The 22398-nt window shown below is 42.6% G+C and overlaps 1 protein-coding gene across 5 annotated transcripts in view; it reads right to left on the bottom strand.

Moving 5' to 3' along the window:
* Tnrc6c (trinucleotide repeat containing adaptor 6C) overlaps window positions 1–22398 on the bottom strand; it is a 122263-nt gene that overhangs the window by 53162 nt on the left and 46703 nt on the right. For all 5 annotated transcript variants that reach the window (XM_057773644.1, XM_057773647.1, XM_057773648.1 and 2 more), the window contains exon 4: window positions 8186–8512. In XM_057773644.1, coding sequence (XP_057629627.1) covers window positions 8186–8512 — 327 coding nt within the window. The remainder of the gene's footprint in view (window positions 1–8185; window positions 8513–22398) is intronic.

The raw sequence follows: 22398 nt of genomic DNA, 5'->3' as shown, positions 1-22398 counted from the left end.
TGCCTGACACAAAAGTAATATAACTGGGAGTGGTGGGGCACTCGGGATCCCAGCACCTGGTCCTCGGGTACTTCAGGTTGTCCCGTGCAGCACAAGAACGTTTTCTATTTTTGTTTTTTAAGATTATATATATATTGAAGAGGTATGGAGAGAGTGGACAGCCTTGGCGTGTTCCTGATTTTAGTGGAATGGCTTTAAGTTTCTCTCCATTTAATTTGATATTAGCTGTCGGCTTGCTGTATATAGCTTTAATTATATTTAGGTATGACCCTTGTATCCCTAATCTCTCTAAGACTTTTATCATAAAGGGATGTTGAATTTTGTCAAATGCTTTTTCAGCATCTAATGAAACGATCATATGGTTTTTTTCTTTCAGTTTATTTATATGATGGATTACATTGATAGATTTGCGTATGTTAAACCAGCCCTGCATCTCTGGTATGAAGCCTACTTGATCATAATGGATAATTTTTCTAATGTGTTCTTGGATTCGGTTTGCCAGAATTTTGTTGAGGATTTTTGCGTCGATGTTCATGAGTGAGATTGGCCTGTAATTCTCTTTCTTGGTTGGGTCTTTGTGTGGTTTTGGTATCAGAGTTACTGTAGCTTCATAAAAGGAATTTGGCAATGACTCTTCTGTTTCTATATTGTGAAATACATTAAGGAGAATAGGTATTAGGTCTTCTTGGAAGTTCTGGTAGAATTCCGCATTGAAACCATCTGGTCCTGGACTTTTTTTGGAAGGGAGGTTTTTGATAACAGCTTCTAATTCTTCACGACTAACAGGTCTATTTAGGTTGTTCACCTGGTCCTGGTTTAACTTTGGTAAATGGTATTTATCTAAAAAAGCGTCCATTTCTTTTACATTTTCCAGTTTTGTCCACTGAGACAGTGGGGCCGATCTATTGGGAGCTCACCAAGGTCAGCTGGACTGCTACTGAAAAAACATGGGATAAAACCGGACTCTCGGAATGTGGCGGACAATGAGAGCTGACGAGAGGCCAAGGAGAATGGCACAGGAACTTTCAACTGGCGATGGATCGAGAGAGAGACAGAGACCCAAATTGGAGCAATGGTCTGAGCTCTTAAGGTCCAAATGAGGAGCAGAAGGAGGGAGACATGACCAAGGAAATCAGGACCACGAGGCGTGCACCCACCCACTGTGACAGTGGAACTGATCTATTGGGAGCTCTTCAAGGCCAGCTGGACTGGGACTGAATAAGCATGGGTTGAAACTGGACTCTCTGAACATGGCGGACAATGAAGGCTGATGAGAAGCCAAGGACAATGGCACTAGGTTTCGATCCTAATACATGAACTGGCTTTGTGGGAGCTTAGCCTGTTTTGATGCTCACCTTCCTGGGCCTGGATGGAAGTGGGAGGACCTTGGTCTTCCTGTAGGGCAGGGAATTTGGACTGCTCTTCAGTATCGAGAGGGAGGGGGAATGGACTGGGGGGAGGAGAAGAGGAGTGGGGATGGGGGAGGGGAGTGGGGGGAGGGGGCAATGTGTGGGAGGAGGGGAGGGAAATGGGAAACGGGGAGCAGTTGGAAATTTTAATTAAAAAAGAATAAAAAAAAAATGGTCAAAAAAAAAAAAAAAACCACTTGCAAATAAAAATTTGATCTTCCCAAAGGGAACACACCAAAAAAAAAAAAAAAAAAAAGATTATATATATATATATTAATTTAAACATATATCAAATGCATATAATAAAAATATAATATATATAAATCTTAAAAAACAAAAATAGAAATATGTATATCTCGTATATATATATATGTATGTGTATATAAACATATACACATACACACATATATGTCCTGCATGTGTATATGTATACCACATATGTGCCAGGTACCTATGGGGGGTGTCTGAGCCTCTGAAACTAGAATTATAGATGGCTGTGATCTGCCTGTGGGTGCTGGGAATCTAACTCCAGTCCTCTGCAAGAGCAAATGCTCTTAAGCACTGAGCCATCTCTGCAGACACACTTGGAGTACCAAAGGCTCCATCTATTTGATGTACAGTAGGTCTGAGAGAGTTGACAAGTGAGATTCTTCCCGTCTTTATGACATCACACACCTACCAGCACTCTAAAGAATTTCCATATACACCGGCTTAAGTGAATCCCACGAACAAACCTAAACTTTGTCCATCTTGTAAGAGAAGGGAGGAGTAAAGGAGATGGGGTGACTGAGGTCTGGGACCCTTAAGTACTGAGGAACCAAAACACATGCTTTGAAAGAAGATTTTCTTGATACCTACCACATACTCTATTACCAATATAACTTCCCTTAAAAAACAGAAAGATAAATGAGGTTCAAGTGTAATGCTAAATTATCTTTTCTTCTTGTGTTTAAATGACTTATGTTCTATAAATGAGTCTCTATAAAAAATCTAAGCAATACAACTGTCCTAAGTGATAAAATCAAGAAGGAATAATAACAGCAGGAAAGGAAAAGCTTTCCTCTTTTTAAATACCTAAATGTTACCATATGAGGATAAAATTTTCTAGGCAAAGTAGTTAATATTGACCTCACAAAAGCTACAGTAAGCAAAGTTTTAATTAGGTATCAAATTAATCTGACAGGAAAGCAAGGACAGTGTGTTGAATGCACTGACAGGAAAAGCATCTGTTCTTTATCACCACAGGTCTTCTAACTGAAATCACAAAGTAACAACCGCAAATAGTAGAAAGCAGTCCCTGGTGGTTTCAAAAGCTGACAGTCTATGTTCCTTAGTATCTACTGAGAGCACAGATTCTTTGCTACCTGGTTTTCGGGGACAGGGTAAATGTCACATCTGTCTACAGCTCGAGACCCTCCCCTCTCTACCATGTATTTATTTTACATTTCATGTAAAAACCTATGGGTGAAAGCACTTGGTGTTCCCAATTCCACTGAGGGCAAAATCAAAGCTCGCCTGTCAGCTGCTAGAAGTCTAGGCAATCAATAAGGTGGGACAAAGCAAAATTATGCTGTGAACAATGGTGTCCAAAACAACCATCTGTTGCTTCATGTTTCTGTACAATAGATGATGACTTCTAAAGGTTGAGAAGATGAAGAGACAATAAGGAAATGGTGTAGGGGTATGCTTCCTGGAACCATGGGCAGCAGGGTAGGTAATGCCACAGGCTTGGTGCAGCTCTCCCATTTTCTCTACTCTGAACTGCACCCAAGAGCTGCCACCACACACTGGAATGCCACACACACTCCAGCTGGGGAAAAGCAGCTACTCCAGGCTCAGGGTCTGTTCTGTCTCTCTTGCTTTGGGGTCTGAAGAAATACCTTCAGACAGCACAGCCCACCTCCCAGGAGTTGCCACCTCTTGCACAATGGCCTCTGGCGAAGGGCTCTGACTCAGCATGAAGGCCACCTCTTGTGCAACTGTCAGCTTGCTCCCAGCAACCTGGCTCAAGCTACATGCATACGCCAACTGCGCCAGTCTGGAATGGACCTGGAGATGTTTTTGCCACTCTGGGGAAGTAGCCCATCTTCTCCCCTTCTAGAAGTAGTGGAGGCATCCATGGACAGGTTCTTTTAAGCTTTGATGATCTAATTGTAGTGGACACTAAACTGAAATTCCTTCCCCTTTAAATTCTCTCAATTGTCAGAAACATTTTACATCAGGACTCAGTGACAATTAGCACCAGAGCCACCCCAACCCCTTCCTTTTTACTTTTTGAAATCTAGCCAAAAGAATAACAGCATGTTGCCTCAGTAAGAAACATGCTGATTGCAAATAAACTGGCCCTTCCCCACCACCTTTACATTCCCCCTTGTCCTCCTCTACACCAGCAGACCAGCACTCTAAGATTCTAAGCAAGGTCCATGTCAACTGGCATGAGTCCAAGTTCTTAACTACTTTCCTGTCTCAATCCAAAAAGGGTCTAAGAAATAAATACTGCCACATACTAGTCAGAGCTGCTGTTTATATATGTACAAAGTAGACATGAATACAATTATTCTGCCTAAAGGCAGAATGAAAAGTTTAAATTTTTTTATTACTTTTACGTAATTAAGCATTTTAATAAAAATGTTAAGTTTTATTTTAAAAGATAAGAAAAAAATTTTTAAAGAAAAAAGTTTTTACCTGGTGGTGGTAGCACACGTCTTTAATTTCAGCACTCGGGAGGCAGAAGCAGGCGGATATCTGTGGGTTCAAGACCAGCCTGGTCTACAAGAGCTAATTCCAGTACAGGCTTCAAAGCTACAGAGAAACCCTGTCTCGAAAACCCAAAAAATTTCAGCAATTGGGAGGCAGAGGTGGGCGGATCTCTGAGTTTGAGGTCAACCTGCTCTACAGAGCAGTCAGGGCTGCACAGAGAAAACCTGTCTTACCCTCCCCCAAAGAAAAAAGTTCTCATGTGCTTCAAGCTGGAGTTATCCTGAATCCTGAACCCTTGCAAAACCAGAGTCTGACGAGAAGACAACATGGCAGAGCATCTTTAGAAACACACCACTATGCACACAAACAGCCATGTGCAGGGCAGCTTCTCCTGCAGTTGGTTAAACAACACGGATATAAAAGTTCACTTTCTGTTGGGATCTTCACTCACCAGCAGCAGCCTACATAAAGAACATCTGGACTGTGGCTGGGAAGGACAGAGGTCCTTGAAAAGCTCACCCTGACCAGGTCAGGGCTTGTGGCCCATGACTTCAGTTTTGTAGGCGTGTCTTCTCTATATCCATGGCTCTAGCTAAGGCTGTAGTGTGGTTGCCCCTCAGTTGCTTCCTGAGCCCTTTAAGGGCATTTCTAGGCTTCTGTCACTTGTCATTGGGCACACTTATCTGAAAGCTCAGTTTCCATGAGGGAAATCACATACAAAGTTGTATGCAAATTGCATGTTGTGGAATAATAGTTGAAGATGTGTTACATTTGTTTATGCTGTGGAACATTTATTTAATGATGCAAAGACGTGTTGCATTCTTTTATGTCACATTTGTTTAACTCTGTGTTACTTACTTTGCCTATCTAAAACACCTGATTGGTCTAATAAAAAGCTGAATGGTCAACAGCTAGGCAGGAGAAAGGATAGGCGGGGTTGGCAGAAAGAATAAATAGGAGAAATCTGGGAAGAAGACCGAAGATCATGGAGTAAGAAAAAGAATGGGTCAGCCACACAGCCAGATACAGAATAAGAAGGAAAGAAAAGATATACAGAAATAGAGAAAGGTAAAAGCCCAGAGGCAAAAGGTAGACAGAATGATTTAAGAAAAGGTGGCTAGCCGGGCGGTGGTGGTGCACGCCTTTAATCCCAGCACTTGGGAGGCAGAGGCAGGCGGATCTCTGTGAGTTCGAGACCAGCCTGGTCTACAAGAGCTAGTTCCAGGACAGGCTCCAAAAACCACAGAGAAACCCTGTCTCGAAAAACCAAAAAAAAAAGAAAAGAAAAGGTGGCTAGAAACAAGCCAAGCTAAGGACAGGCATTCATAAAAAAGAATAAGTTTCCGTGTGTGCATTTATTCCAGAGCTGGGTGGTAGACCCACAAAGAGGAAAGCCTAAAGAGTGAAAAAACAAAAACAAAACAAAACAAAAAAAACCCCAACAAAACAAAAAAACCTCAAAACTATAATTCTGCAGGCACAGAATTAACTCTAATAAGCTTGATGCTAGAAAACAGAGCTTTAAATTGGTAGATTATAACAGTCTGTTTGTGCTTTAAACTTGACTAAGTTTCATTGCTACATATTAATGAACATTATAAATATCCAGAAATAATAATAGTAATCATTATTGAGACTAGTTTCTACTATGTAGTCCTGGCTGGAATTATTATGTAGACCAAGCTGGCCTCGAACCACAGAGATCTACCTGCCTTTAACAAAGTGCTGGAGTTAATAGCACGCAATACCATGCCTGGCCAGAACTTATTTTTGCATGCAAGTATCAGAAATCCTGGTCATCCTACAAAGTGGGATAAATGTTGACACTAGTAAGCTTCATGTGACAATATACCATCTACAATGAGTCAACAAAGGGGGATGACTGAACCTGGGATATGGAAGGAAAAATGTCTATTACTATTCTCTGGAGACCTGTGACCCAGCAAGCATGAAATTGGTCCTCAGCCACAGCTGCCCAGGCCTGGGCATATAGTTCAATGGAAGAGTTTTTACAAGGTCATGGGTTTCTTTCCCAGTACTGAACGTAAAGGTAACAAATAAGCACAGCTAGGCTGTTCTGGATCATCATGAAACACATGATAGCGGTCACAACTGCTTCACAAAGGCTACAGTCAAGTCCCTTTGCTTCACACACATGTCCACTTGCCTGTCAGTTCTAGTGCTGTGGAGCAGAGGGTATCCACTGAGTAGGAGCCTGCAGGAAGCAAATATTCCCACACGTGCAGCGGCTAGCTCTAGGTATTTACTGAGCACTAAAAATGCTGGCAAATCCTGCCCCTGACCCTCAACAGAGCTTATACCAATTCACACTGTTTTCAGGCTCACTAACTGCCTGTGCTGCTTTCAAGTCTGGAGAGGACTAAAGGCTTAGCATATACATCAGCAAATGGTAAAAAGTACCACAAATAGTACAACTATTGTGAGCCTAACAGGGAACATGTTAAAGCTTTGAGAAGAAATGGGGAGGCAGACAGAGGAGAAGAAAAAAGAAGAGGGATTAAGCTCTGATGCAAGTAGAGAACTTATGAATACACTGGAATGTACTAACACAACTAACCTAGGTTTGGCTTTAGTAAATCATTTGAACCATGAAAAGAGAAGCTCCCAGTCACAGTATGTTACATACAAGTCACAGAGGTGAGAAAGCATAACCAATCGCACTATGTGACACATGGAGTAAATAAGACTGAGAGTTAAAAAAAAAAAATACTTCATAACTGCCTCGAAGATGGGTCTGTGCTCACAATACTCAGGCTCAGCAGTCCTGCTACACGACTGTCATTTCCATTTGCTGACACCTGTTACAGGCAACATGATACAGAGTGTGAAACTGAAACCGTCTACCAGGAGGAAGCAGGAACCTTTCCACCTGATAGGAGTCCCAAGTGCCAGGAGTTTAAGTGACATGGCAGCTATGGTCTGGAAGGAGAATCTGGCCTGACTGCCACACTGTACCCACAGCTGGTCACCTCCAATTCTTGTGGTTATTCTACAACACCATGTCATCTAGCAACACCCACTTTGGATAACTCAACTTCTCTGGACTAGAATGTGAGTTAGAAAGGAAAGGCAACACTCTAGAGAGAAGAGCCCTCCTTTCAGAAGAGTGAAGGACTAGCTCAGCTGGTGACATTACGAGTACTTCTAGGTTTTGACCCACAGTTTAGAGACTCTTCCATTCTATGAAGTGAGTCATTCAAGAGAAAGCTCTGACGCTCTGTAGGCTATTTTTTCAACTTAGCTGAGAGGCGAGACTCTAATAACTCATCAGCAGAAGATGCAAGTCATGCAGCTCAGGGTTGTGCACTGCAGATGGGCACATGACAGTTCCAAAAGGAGCGATGGAGACAAGGAACAAGAAGCTCTGAACAGAGAGAGACAGTGAAAGGGTGGCCCTTTGCTTGGAGCTCTAGGGAAAAATAAGCACGGGCTCTGTGAGGTGATTAGGACAGAAAGCAGGCCATGAAGGGACAGGTGCTGATCAGACATAGCTGTGCTGGCAGAAAGACAGGGAGCACGTTAGGAACATGACAGGTATCTGAGGGAGCTGCTGAGTCAGTGAGGTGGTAGGAAGATCCAGTTGGCAGTACTGCCAGACACTGCTGGGGAGAAGCAGAATGAGAAATGAAGAAGTTTGTCTGGGAGTCAAGAGCCAATTTCTCATTTATATTCATTATACAGATTGATTCCATTTTCACACATTTCTTTCATTCATAAAGTGAGTTATACTCTAAATCCATACACATATACAAACATATACACAGTGTGTGTATACATGTATATTATGTGGTGACCACACAAATATCTATCTAGATATGTTTCTTGCTTTGTTTGTGTGAATCTATATATTTATAACATCTTTCAAGCCAAGGGTCTCACTCTATTGCCCAGGCTAGCCTCACTAGGACAGCTCAGCCTGAGCAGTGGAGACCACAGGCACATGGAAAGAAAGCCTCAGTACTGGCAAGCAGTGCAGGAGCCAAGTAAGTGTGAGGCCCTGTCTATCCCTAACACTGAAGAAGAAGGAAAAAAGTCCTATTCTTCACAGTTCTTACCTGGTTGGAGTTTGCTGGGATGCAGCTGTGTTCCAGCTCCAGGGAGGGGAGGAGGGCTTGCTCCTGAAGGTCCAGCAGCCTGTGCTGGGCTCACACTGGTCAGAGTCCCTGTAGGCAATGGCTGGCCTCTCTTTAACAGCTGCTTCTGTTCTTGCTGGCGAAAGCGTGGAGGCACCTCCCGAGGCAGGTAGCGGGATGCAGCTGTCTGCTGGCCACAGGCAGATGCACGTTTGCCATTGTTGCTGCTAGAGATAGTGCTGGTGGAAGTACTGGTACTGGTACCGGCAGGTTGGGGCTGGCTTGAACAGCTCTTAGTAAGTTCTGGCACTGAAAAGATCCAAAGGAGAAAAAAAATGACCCAAAGGTTTAGTAAAGTCTTAAAACTCAAACAAACAAACAAAAAACCCCACAGCTCCCAAGGACACAGTGCTCTTGCTGAGTGCATCTCTAAGTCACCTACCCCTGTGACTTCTGATAATAACAATACAATACTCTGCATCTTGGGTTATGTCAATGACTAGAGTGAGTACTATGGAGTCTCAGAGTGGGCATTTATGGAGACATACCTGCAACACTTGTTGACAAGGATATAGGTGACATGTTTTACCAACACTAACAAGCATGTCAATGAGAAAGACAATGTGTGTCAGGTACAAAAAAAAAAATCTAACCCTCAATACTCAGACCTACCTTCATCTTGAATGTGAATTATTATCCAGAATATAGACGGGAAGTTTCCACGTAATTAATTTTTGACTGTCTTTCCTTCTATGTCTGAATAAAAACTCTGTACAAATGAATAGAAACAATTCTGGAAATCTTTCTATTTTATTTTTATGTGCTGAAGTGTTTTGTCTCTATGTGCAGCAATGTGTGTGCCTGGTGCCCATAGATGCCAGAAGAGGGTGTCAGATCCCCTGGAACCGGAATTACAGGTAGTTGTGTGCTGCTATGTGGGTTTTGGGAATGGAATCTGGGTCCTTTAGAAGAGTAGCCAATGTGCTTGATCATTGATCATTCTCTCAATATCAGGGACAGTAAACTCCTTTAAGACATAGCTTCTCTAAGACAGCACAAGGATCTGTAAGCTAGTTTTCCTTCCATCAGCAACTCCAGATAGCCCGAGTCTGGTCTGCCAGCCTGGACATTTTTGTACACTAGGTTACCATTATCATTCAGGGCCTTTCCTATCTTTCTGTTACTTGTGCCTATCAAGAAAGCCACTGACTCTCTCTTTATACTGACTCAGACTAAGTAAAACTCTCTGAGTCCCCTCCCTACTTCTTTTTTCTTCTAGACAGGGTCCTGGAACTCGCTTTGGATACCAGGCTGGCTTCAAACTCACAGACATCCTCCTGCCTCTGCCTCCTGAGTGCTGGGATTAAAGGCATGTGCCACCATGCCCAGCTTTAGGGTGCCCTTTCTAGAGCAAATTCCAGTCCTCAGTGCTTCCTGTTAATCCTGTGTTCCTGTGTCAACAATTCACCCAAGGTCTTTCACTTCCAAGCCTCTAATGCATTATTACTCTGCCTTAGCCTCTCATTCCCAGAAGATAAATGTGACTTTCACACGCAGAAAAAATAGAAACATTCGGGAAAAGCTTCCTGAAAATTTTTGGCACTACAAAAACATACTATCACACTGTTCCTTGTGCTTCACATCCGCCAGCTCTACTCTAGGACTGAGACTGTAGTCTCTCACTGTGCGGTTCATCCCTCAAATGCTCACACTAGAGAGAGGCACTGTTTATTTTCTTCTTTCTTAGTGGCATGTGCATACCTGGTGGGCCTCAGGATCAGTGGCTGGGCTGGGAAAAGAGAAGCAAGATGGATGCCCTGAATTTTCCACCCAAGAGACTTTCTTCAGAGCACAAACGAAAAACTAAAGATTGGGTCTTAGATTAACCTGTTTTACAGATGTTTACATTTATTCCTGTTTTAATATGGCAGATACCAAGAATTTAACAGTCACTCATGTTCCCACAGAGGGTGGAAAAATGCATATTTTTTCAACATCAAGAACCACTCTTCTCCCTGGATCCCAGTTCTTCCAGCTTCCTTCCAATCTCTCTCCTCCGTGAAGTCAGAGACAGTCTTGGAGAGTCTGTGTAAGCTGCCTCTTCCTGCTCCTAATTTCCCATCCTTCTCTGTCCTCCTTTTTGGTTTGTGGTGTTTTGTTTGTCCACGGAGGCCACACTGCGCAAGGTGAAAATGACTGCCTGGTGCTTAAACCCAATGCCACCTTCTGATTTGATGTTCTCACTTCTAGTCGTCAGGGCCAAGCCTTCTCCTGTAGTCACAGTGAGAGCCACAAATATGACTAAGGCACTGACAACATAGCCACTGAATGAGAACTAGAGTTGTGCTTTCAACTGCCAGACCAGGTCTCTTCTATTATCCTGTTACCATTTTTAACAAAAGACCAAAGGAGTCAGGAAGATGACTCATCAGGTAAAGGGACTTGCCACATAAACTTGGTGACATGAGTTCAATTCCTGGAGCCCATGTAAAAGAAGAAGGAGAAAATGGATCACACAAAATTCTCTGACCTCCACTTGAGGCTGTGTCAAACACACCCACCCATCCTATGCAATATCAACTAATTAATGAACTAGACCACAAAGTCAGGGCTATTTTTATTATTGTTAAACCTATTATAGGAAACAAAATTCATGTAAATCAGCCACTTTATTTTCAGTCTAAGCCACCAAAGTTTAAGACCTATGAATACAGAATATTCAGTTCTCTTTGGCTGGCATATCAAGTGTGTCTGATATCCATGAATCCTCCTCTTGCCCTTGACAACTGCTATGTGGCAGGACAAAAACTGGTAGAAATTAAGAAGAATGCTTCTCATAGTTTTGAAGCATGGGAGGAAGAAACCAAAGTAATGAATAGGAGAGACCAATTATGGTCTCCTAACTCTAAACTAGTTACTACCCAGCCCTTCATAGGACAAGTTTGCTGTTTACTGCATAGGAACAGACACTATTTGTACTATTGGACTACACACAAGTCTTCTAGGAACAGACTGCAGCCATGCATCCAGTCTACTGCACACACCTCATATCCTTTGCTGGTCAGAGTTCATCACCATGCAATGAAAAGGGGAGGAGGCGCTTTTAATGGAGAAAGGCACAGGAAATAGCACGTTCCAGAAGCATTAGCTCCTTTCTGGAGACAGTGCCTTCTCTCTATCCCAGCAGTGAGTTCCAGCAACAAGAGTAGAGTGATTATTTTATTTATGTTTTAATGAATAAAGCTTGCCTAAAGATCAGAAGGGCAAAGCTAAGCCACTAGAGGTCAGTCAGTGGTGGCACACACTTTTTATCCCAGGATTTGGGAGACAGAGGCAGAAGGATATCTGTGTGTTCAAGGCCACCCTGGGCTATAAGATCAATGCAGAAACAAATCCAAGTGGTGGCTCACACCTTTAATTCCAACACTAGAGGGAATATAAAATGGGAGGAGAGAGAGGCTCTGTCTGCTTAGTCTGTAGTCACCCTGCCTTGGGTGCTTTGCTTTCCGGGTTGAACCCCAATATCTGACTATGGGTTTTTATTATTTGTGCTATACAAGAGAGCCACATGCATCAGGCTGGTCAGAAGGAACTGCCTATCTCTTACCTCTTCTTGGGTACTTTACACCAACAGACTTCACATTTTTGTTCTCAGTCCTGCCCTAGGCCATCCAAGAGTGGGCACCCACACTCACACGGCCTCGTCTTTGAAACCCAAATACAACTCTAGTGTTGCTCCAGCCCTGACCTGGCTTTATTTTCAGTTGTCAGCTGGACAGGGCCACTTGGAAGTCATATATTTCCCTTCCAAATGAAAATATCCACGAGTGGAGCACCAAGCCCCTGGGGATGAGTCAAGCGTGTCTCTCTCTATGAGAGCACTGAAGCACAACTTATGATTTCTTACCCCAATGAACCAACAACTGAGGAAATAAAGAACTGTAGCCACATGTGGCTACTAAATGCTACATGCACTAACTGCGATATATTGTGCATATAAGACACAGATTATCCTCAAGGCCAGGGGTGGTGGCATGGGCCTATAATCTCAGCACAGGGGAGTGAAGGCGGAATGGTCAAGAGTTCAAAGTCATCTCAGCTGCACAGCAAGTGTAAGGACAGCCCGAACCACACACCCAGGCTCAAGAGAAACTCTGCTTCAGTCACCTGCCATGGTGAGCTAAATGGAGTTTCTTCTCTTTCCTGAGGATCAAACTCAGAGCCTCACACACGCTAAACAAATACTCTATCAATGAGGCAAACATTCAGCCCTTTGCATTATGCTTCTGTTAGACAGGAGTGATCCAAAAAATGGTGATGTTTGAGCAGGTTTCTCAGAAATATATTACACTTAATGATTTGTTCTCTTAAAGGTTGAAACAACTCTGTACTGCACAGCGAGTTACTAGCATGTTGTTTCACATATGGAAAAATGTCACCTAGAATATGTTCCACCAGCGAACAGATCGAGGCTCCTGACCAAGGTGCTAATTTTCAGAGAGTTTCCAACTGCCCGAGGGCTAACACCTTGGGCTGGTCATCTGGGATCCAAAGTAGTGAGGAGGCCAGCCAACAGTTCTGAACCAAGACAAGCTCATCTGCTGGGCCTCTTTATGTGATATGCTGATCAAAGCCTCTCTGGTTTAAGCCACTATTTCTTGGCTCTCTGAAAGTACCTAGCCACATGGGGCTACATGTTTTTTTTTTCAGATCTAAATTTCTGATTCTATCCCTACTCCCAAGAAATAGGATGTCAAGACCACCCTCTTCTTCAAATAAATGAATCTAGGGTCACATTACAAAAGAATAGTTATGGGCTGGAGAGATGGCTCAGAGGTTAAGAGCATTGCCTGTTCTTCCAAAGGTCCCGAGTTCAATTCCCAGCAACCACATGGTGGCTCACAACCATCTGTAAGGGGGTCTGGTGCCCTCTTCTGGCCTGTAAGCATACACAAAGACAGAATATTGCATACATAATAAATAAATAAATACATAAATACAGTTATTTTAAAAAAACTTTCAGTAGGCTAAAAAGTTTAGTTCCTCTGGGGAATCAGCAGTTCACATTTCTTAAGTGAGGGTGACACCTGCTGGCAACATTCTCTGAAAACAATTTTTTAAGAAGCAAATTTTTGTTTTCTGTTAAGGAGTACAGCAGCAGCTCCTAAAACCCCACAGTGCCAAATCCTCCCACAGACCAGGCTGCAATGACTTAGAAACCCTTTCCAAACCGATAGTAGTCTCAGCATCTCTAAGAGCCCCAAGAAACACAAATTGTGCCTTAGTCCTGGGCCACTTAGCTTTGGTTCTTTTTTTTTTTTTTTTGGTTTTTCGAGACAGGGTTTCTCTGTGGCTTTGGAGCTTGTCCTGGAACTAGCTCTTGTAGACCAGGCTGGCCTCGAACTCACAGAGATCCGCCTGCCTCTGCCTCCCGAGTGCTGGGATTAAAGGCGTGCGCCACCACTGCCCAGCTTAGCTTTGGTTCTAAACATGGTGGGCAAAGCCTCTTCCAGCTCACACAACCCATGCTTACATTCTCTGGTCTTCATGTGGTTCCAGCTTTCCTTCTGCTTCACTGTTGGACTTCTATGTTTTACGTCTAACCTTTAGCATGGCTTCCAGCTTCCTGGCATTGCTGTGGCCTCAGAGACAAGATGGCACCTGCTGCCTAGTCTTTCCTTCCTAAGTGCCATGGCTGCAGGGAATTCAGTGTAGTGTGCTTGGTCAAACTACTGTCACTGTTTAAAACACAAATCTTCACAATCCACATCTTCATCACCTTGTGGTCTTCAGAGGAAGAAGTGCTCACTTACACAACATATGAATTATTTATGCAATTGCTGGCCTAGGACTGTATGGAGTGTGGCAGCTAGGGGGCTGTGTGTGATCCAGCAGACATGAGAAACAATGTTTGGATGTATGTTCCCAATGCATTACCAATTACTGTGAAATGGCATTAAAATTAAATTAAGTATTGCTCTCATTATAGTGGCTACTAGCAACGCGAATAACATCATTCAAAGAAGATAGGGTGGGGACTGTTCTGTTAAAGCTGAGCAAGTGACACAGCACTAGGCCTAGTGTCCTTTCTGGACTCTTATCCACATCCATTTCCACCACGGCAGCAGACTGCAGACAACCAAGAAAGCAAGGGGCTTCTGAAAGCCTGCAGTGCTCTCCTGCCTCTCCTTTCCACAGTCATCCTCAATTGTGTGAACTCTGGGACAAACAGGGCTTCCTCCATCTCAGACAGAAGCCCATAAACTTGGGTCCCAGGTGTTCTTCTAGGACACAGATATGCTGAGTCCATAGGGCTGTTTGCATTATCTTTATTAAACTGCTAAACTGTGGGTAAAAAGCTAAAATCCCAGGAAATGTAAAATGGTTTTTAATCTGCCAGAAGAGGGAGCCCATGTCAAAGCACTGAAACAGTGAGAGAAGGCAAGGCTTTGCAAAGTTCACGCTCATACAGGCCACACACTCTTCTCTGCTAGTTCCTGAAGAGCTGTGCCAATCTTCTGTTTAAGTTTTGGAAAATGTCTTGCCACCAGCCTTAGGCAAAACTTGCTCTCTTAGTGTGTGTGGGTCCTAATTTCTCCCCCCTTCCATCCAGGCTTATTAAGTCTGGTCACCTTTTAGATGTCAGTTTAGCATTACCCAGATTCCTTCCAGTAGCTCTCCACCTACTTCAGATTTCCTTGCCCTCAGTTCTTAACCAACCCTGCAGCCACTGCAGTTAGCAAACTCACGCAGAGTAGATAGTTGGGATTTATGTCCACCCTCTATAAGACACTTGGGTCTACAAGGACAGGGTTGTTTTTGTTTGTTTGTTTGTTTGTTTTTCCCTCCTCTCTGAGCCTTTACTGTCCTAAAACTCGGTGTGTGGACCAGGTTGGCCTTGAACTATAGAGATCTACCTGCCTCTGCCTCCCCAGCTGGGATTAAGTGTGTGTGCTACCATGCTTCGTTCTCTTTTATTTTTAAAAGCAGATAACCTTCCAGTCCTTAGAGACAGAAATACTTAATGAAAAGATAACTGTAATTTTTTTCAGACAGAAAGTGTGACATAAGTAAATCACAGGATCCAGTAATTTTATTACATTCACTTGCTTATATAGCCATCTCTCTACTAAAATATTTGAGAGAAAAAGAAACTTACCTAGAACATTCAACAGGTCTTTCTAGTTAGCTCATGAGCTGACTAGTAAATTCCAGTAGCAGAAAGTGACTAATGCAGGCCTGCACTGTGTTAAGAATGTCATCATCCTTGTTAAGTCACCACACATCCAGAAAGAGGACAACGACAAAACAAACAGCACACAGTGCTGAATCTTTACATGAAGATCAAGAGGCCATCTGAGAATCACAAATAAGTAATATAAAGGGAGACAGTGGATGGGAACAAACACCCCTCGAAGAAGATACGTAGATGGCAAATAAGGACATGAAAATAATGTTCTAGACTGTGCTGGATAGTTTCATGTCAGCTTGACACAAGCTAAAGTAATCTGAGAGGATGGAGCCTCCATTTTAAAAATGCCTTCATAAGGTCAGGCTGTGGGCAATACTGTAGGGCACATTCTTAATTAGTCAACGATGGAAAGACCCAGCCCATTATGGGTGATGCCATCCCTGGGTGGTGGTCTTGGATTCTATAAGTAAGTGGGCTGAGCAAGCCATGAGGAGCAAGCCACTAAGCAACACACCTCCATCCAGGTTCCTTCCCTGTTTGAGTTCCTGTCCTGTGTTCTTTTAATGATGAACAGTAACGTGGAAGTGTGAGCCAAATAAACCCTCTCCCATGCCCCCCACCAACTTTTTTTTTTTTTGCTTTTTGGTCCTGGTGTTTGATTACAGCAATAGAAACCTCAACTAAATACCACTAGTTCTTAGGAATCATAACAAGACCCAAATCACGTGCTGGTGGAAGATGGAACTATGAAACAGAACAATAACTTTGGAAAACAGTTTGCTGCCTCTTGAAAAAAATATAATTATTCTCGTCCACATAATTATTCAAGAAAATTCAGCTCCATACTATTTTAAGACCTGAACATACTCATAAAACCTGAAAAACAGAAAAAACTCAAATGCCCAGGAACAGGTGACTGGATATGCAAAGTGCTGGTATGCCTGCACAATGAAATACTAGCAGCAAGAAAAGGAATGACCCATTGACACACACAACATAAATGGATCCCCAGGAACTCTGCTGAGCAAGAGAGCATAATGGCCTAAGATACCATTTATTATACTTTATGCTAGGAAGTTAATTCTATGGCAGAAGCAGGCCAGTGTTTGCTCAGGGACAGATGGCCAAGGAGGAGACAGAAGAAATGGGGGTGAAAGGAACAGAGATACTCTTAGGAATTGCTTGATGTCATTTTGAATGGTAGGGATGGTTTTACAGAGGCGTATGTTCCAACATGTAGCAAACTGTCCTCTTTAAATATCTGCAATTTACTGTATTCCAGTGATATATCAATAAAGGTATTAATACACACACATACACACACGAAAAGAGGTCAAACTGGGGGTGGGGTCGGGGCTATTATATTCTCAAATTCTTTCTCAGAAAGCACACTGCCAGCCAGCTCTCTTTCAAAATTAAGAAGTGTAATTTCTAATCTTGGAAGCTGCCTTTATGGTTAAAGTCCCAGCGGCCAGCCAGATTCAGTAGAGAGGTGTCCTACCCTTCAGGCTCACAGAAGCTAAACAGAGACAGCGCAGGCACCAGGACTAAGTGTCACCTGCTGAATTCTGGGACCAAGGGGTTTTCTGGCTTTCTTTAAAATTTAGATTAAGGGGCTGGAGAGATGGCTCAGTGGTTAAGAGCACTGGCTGCTCTTCCAGAGGTCCTGAGTTCAATTCCCAGCAACCATATGGTGGCTCTCAACCATCTGTAATGAGATCTGGCGCCCTCTTCTGGCATGCGGGCATACATGGAGGCAGAATGTTGTATACATAATAAATAAAAATCTAAAAAAAAAAAAAAATTTAGATTAAGAACTTACATGTCCATGTAGCTGCCCCGAATTTAGGATTTAGCAATATGTTTTTATCTTTTAAAAACAGTCTACGTATTAAAAACACCAAAGTCTTAACACACTTTCCTTTGTTCCTACAGGGAAAATTAACCAATTATCTCTCCCCCCTTGGGTTAAAGAGTAGAATTTTAAAAATTTCTTTAGACATAGAACAACAGAGACAACGAAAGACAAACCTAACCTTTAAAACCTTAAAAGATCTTTCACATAACAACCCTCTTAGGAATTTCTTTCAGTCTTGTTTGAAAACTATGAAGTGTCTATAAATTCTTTCCAACAGCAGCAGTTACACAGCTAAGAGACACATAGACTGTGTTTCCGGTTGTGTGGTAGCAGAAACAACATACAATTTGACAATCAGAAACCAAGGTTCTAATTCTGCCACTAACAAGCTGTCATAAATCATTTAACTCCTTGGGATGGCATTTCCTCACTCAGCACTACTGGAGCTGGAAAATCCTGAAGGAGCCTTCAACTCCAAGATCTTAGTAATCTCACAGACAGGCAAATGAAGTGTCATACAATGTAAACTGTACAGTGCTGAGCCCATTGGAGGAAATGAGTGTAAGCCTGAGATTTTTAGTCATTTTATTTTACTGTCTAGTGCAGGAAACACAGACCTGGTATTTTATAAAAACTCGCTGTTGACTGCTGTATTCAGAGAATTTTCCACTCAGTGAATATGGAATCAAGTTCTTGTTTTGTTTCATCTCCATTAAGTTAGGATGAGACCCATGGTCTCAGAACTCTTCATTCACGTTGATAAAAAGCTTGTGTTTCAAGTGAGCTGCAAGTAACCTGTGATTGAAACCTAACTCCATGCATGGCTGCTCAAAGACTACGGCTTCAGATGGTACACTGATGACAGAGCGCAAAGGTTCTCTGAGAACTAGTAGTTACAAAGTGAATGGACGTCAGCCCACAGCCACACCACTAGACCTCACCTCAGTGATCTTGTCATCATAATGAACAGCAGGGCACTTGCTTTCATAGGCGATGTGCCTTTCAGCTTTTTATAGGAAAACTCATCTATATTTATTTCAAAGAATATATAAAAACATTAGGCTAAAATCAATCATTTATGAGTAGTACCATGTTACTGTGGTTAATTCTGCCCTATACCTCCCAATCAATGAAAAAGGCCCAGAAAATAACAGGCTCACAAAGTTCACATATAAAGCTATTATTATCTATACCCAAATTAAGGTAGGACCCTAAATAAACAGATTGCTGCTCTTTGGACACTGGTTACCAAACAAGGCAGCAGTTAATGTTTTACAATAGGATTATATCTACCCCATTTCCCTACTGTCATGAGATCACTAAGGTCTCATTAGGGCAGGAGGAGACTTGGGTATTTAGCTGTCCTTCTTCAGTCACTAGTACAAAGATAATGGGCAGGAGAATTTACCAGGAAATTTTTGTATATGGACAGGCTTAGTAGGAAAGTTTTCTTTCTTCCTTTCCTTTTTCCCTCTCCTTCAGTCCCCTCCCACTTTTCTTTTTCTTTTTTTTTCAAAGACAGTGTTTCTCTGTGTAACCACTCAGACTATCCCAGAACTTGCTCTGTGGACCAGGCTGGCTTCAAACTCACAGAGATAACTGGCCTGTGCCTACAGAGTGCTGGGATTAAAGGTGTGCACCACCACCATCCAGCTGGCAGGAAGGTTTTTCAACAGTTTAGTGTTTTGGTATAAGAGGAGTATAAACTATGGAATGCACTGGATTCTGTGTACTTAAATGAATACCTAACGAGATAAGAAGAATGGTCAATAAACATTACAGTGCAGGATGGACACGTTTCTTAGGATTGTGTGTGTGTAGTATGTGTGCATGTAATGCAGAAAGAAGAGAAACTGACATTAGCTGTCTTCTATCATTGCCTACTTTTTGAGACAGGGTCTCTCAATGAATTTGGAGCTAATCAACTGGCAAAATTAGGCCAGAGAATCCCAGGAATCTTCCTATCTTCAATTCCCCAGAGATGGAATTACAGGAATATCCCATCTTACCCAGTTCTTTTTTTTTTTTTTTTTTATGCAGTGTTGGCATCTGAACTTAAGTCCTTATGCTTGTTTAACAAGCACTTTACCACCTGAACTATTGTGATCTCCCCTCGCCCTTTAGGCAAGGTCTCCATTCTGCAGCCAAGGTTAACCTTGAACTCATTACCCTTCAGTTTTACAATGTTTTCTGTAAGGAAGGCATTAATGTAGAGCATTAATTAGGGATAGAGATCAAGTATGCCCAGAGGGTGAAAAATACTGGAAGAAGACAAAAGTGGACTCACCATTTGCAAGCAGAGCCCCAGAGAGGAGAAGCAGTGTTCCTGTCTACAAAGAATACAGGGATCCTCCTTGTACAATCTGGGGAAGGATGTCAGAGAAAGGATGTTCTGCAACTCTGAGACCACCCATAAAGAAATTGTAGGCCAGGACTTGAAAGATGGCTTAGAGAGGACCAGGGTTTGATTCTAGTCACCCACACGGCAGCTCACAACTGTCTGCAAGTCTTGTTCTAGGGGTCTGGACATTCTCTTTTCCAGCCTCTGTGGACATACTTACACACAGGCACAGGCCCAATTACAAAGACTTTCTAGAAACCACACTTTTACATTTATAAGGCAGAGAGAAGTGTGTTCTACCTTAGAATAACAGACAGACAGGACTCCCAAGGTCCACCCCTGTCTGGAGTGCTGCTGTCCTTCTCTGACCACTTTCCTGACATGGGCTGCTCTGAAGCCCACTGGCTGCAGAGACACGAGCAGGTAGGCAAGGGTCTGTTATGTGATGTTCCACACTCTCCTTGCTTTGTAATGAACTTTGTACCTTTAGAATACTACTAGCCCTGGTTACAACAACAGCAACAAGGAGACTCACTAATGCCAGGGCTTAGAATAGCATAAAGGCAGTAGCTGAGTGAGGGCTCTAGGGAGCAAGAAGAAACATGAAGATGCAGCCTCTGCACTGTGTACTGCCAGGCCATGACAGGAAACAAACACAGCACTGGCAGGGTACAAAAGCAAACCTGTCTTATGTGAGCACAATGTCATCACCAAATCAACTGTGTCCTGTCTAACACCAGTGCCTAACTAAACGAGTGTCACCTCACAGCAGCTGATTCTGATGGGGCTGAGTAATGGTGGAATCTGAGAAAAGTTGGAAACCCGATGCTGCGAATCATTAGAAAACAATCTAGGTTGGAGAGATGACTTGGTGAGTAAGAGCGCTGGCTGCTCTTTCAGAGGAACTGGGCAAGTTCCCAGCACCCACATGGCAGCTCACAACCACTCTCCAATTCCAAGGGACCCAAGTACCCTCTTCTGCTTCCACAAGTGCCAGGCACACATATGGAGCATATGCAAACATGCAGGCAATATAATCATACATATAAAATAGAAATAATTAATTAAGAAGAAAATTTTGGAGAAGTACTTTAGATTGTTTTATTTATAAGGACACACTGGGTTTTTTTTTAATTTTATTTCTTATATTTTATTTTTTAAGTGTTTTCTTTATTATTTATTATATATACAGTATTCTGTCTGCATGTACACCTGCAGGCCAGAAGAGGGCATCAGATCTCATTACAGATAGTTGTGAGCCACCATGTGGCTTCTGGCAATTGAACAGGAGAACAGTCAGTGATCTTAACCTCTGAGCCATCTCTCCAGCCCCAAACAACTGTTTTTTAGGACAAACCCAAAGGGCAGTTGGCAGTTGGCCACTCAGAAGAGATAACAGAGCCCAGCTGTCAGCCACTTGCCAGCACAGTAACACAAAGCAGGGATCCCATACAAGGGACAGCACAGTTAGTTCAGTTTTCACACAGTTGTGAGCAGTCAATGTTGGGAAGTAAACAATTAATAAATGACAATGGAAACATATTGCAAAAATGGCTTTTTTAAAGTGTGTGTGTGGGGGGGTGAAAGATATAGAAAGAGTTCTATAAATGACGCTAAGAACCACTGTTTTATCTGAAATCATAAATTCAAATACAGTCACAGCCAAGCCTTTTGGACCCTTCTGAAAATATTCTAACAGAGCAGAAATGTCCTTGTACTCCCCTGCTGCTTCTGATATTCATGTAACAGTGAATGCATCTCTTGACGCAACTCTAGGAACAGGGTGCAAGGACTAAAGCACAGGGTCGGAAGCGCTAGCTCCACCAGTTATTGCCTTTACTACAGCATAATGAAGAACTTAAGTCCTGTTCAATTATGAAGTAAATTCAAGTGAGATCATACATATAATTTTAACTTTGAAAATTACAAGATGTCAACTAGAAGTGAAGTACTGGTATGGACTACAGCTGAGAGAATTCTTATAAAGCCCTTACAATGCCAGCAAGTGTACATGTGCAACTGCATCTTGTCCAAGGGAAGACAGAAAGACTGAGGTACCAGTGAAGTGCAGCATCCCTTCACTGACATCAGTTACACTCTAAGGATCGGCCCCTTTCCTGTGTGAGTACATCTGTCTTTAAAACAACTTTACGAGGCAAGAACAACCCATCATTTTTCTCATTTTAAAGATGCAATACCTGAAGCTTAAGGAAGTACACTGTCATGGCTGGAACAGAGTTGGTCTCTGTGACCCATGAGTGTCCCTACTGTGTCAGGTATGAAGTGGAGGGCTTGGGGGTACATCTTCCCTGAGCTCATTCTGAACCTCCAGCATACCAAACATGTCTGAGCCACACTGAGAATTGCCTGTGTTTCTACCAACACTGTTAAGATAAACAGGCAAGTAAGCTCTGGAAAGAAGCCTCTTGCGTATCAGCAAGAAAGAAACAGACTAAGTCTGCAAGGGAATAGCTGGCAGAAAGGAATTTCAAGCTTTAAAAAAAAAATTAGCTTTCTCTGGGTCTTATTCTAAATTAATCACCTTCCTGAATTCATTCCTTATTTGGTGGAAACCAAAAGGAAATTTAAAAGTGTTGCTGAAAACACAGATAACATTTTCTAAGCAGTTTTATATTAACCTAATGTCAATGAAATGTAGCTATATAAAACCAGTTATAAGCCGGGCGGTGGTGGCGCACGCCTTTAATCCCAGCACTTGGGAGGCAGAGGCAGGCGGATCTCTCTGTGAGTTCGAGACCAGCCTGGTCTACAAGAGCTAGTTCCAGGACAGGTTCCAAAACCAC

The sequence above is a fragment of the Chionomys nivalis genome, chromosome 7 (genome assembly GCF_950005125.1).
Source record: "Chionomys nivalis chromosome 7, mChiNiv1.1, whole genome shotgun sequence".
Classification (NCBI taxonomy): Eukaryota; Metazoa; Chordata; class Mammalia; order Rodentia; family Cricetidae; genus Chionomys; species Chionomys nivalis.
This window is presented reverse-complemented; position numbering and strand designations above follow the sequence as displayed.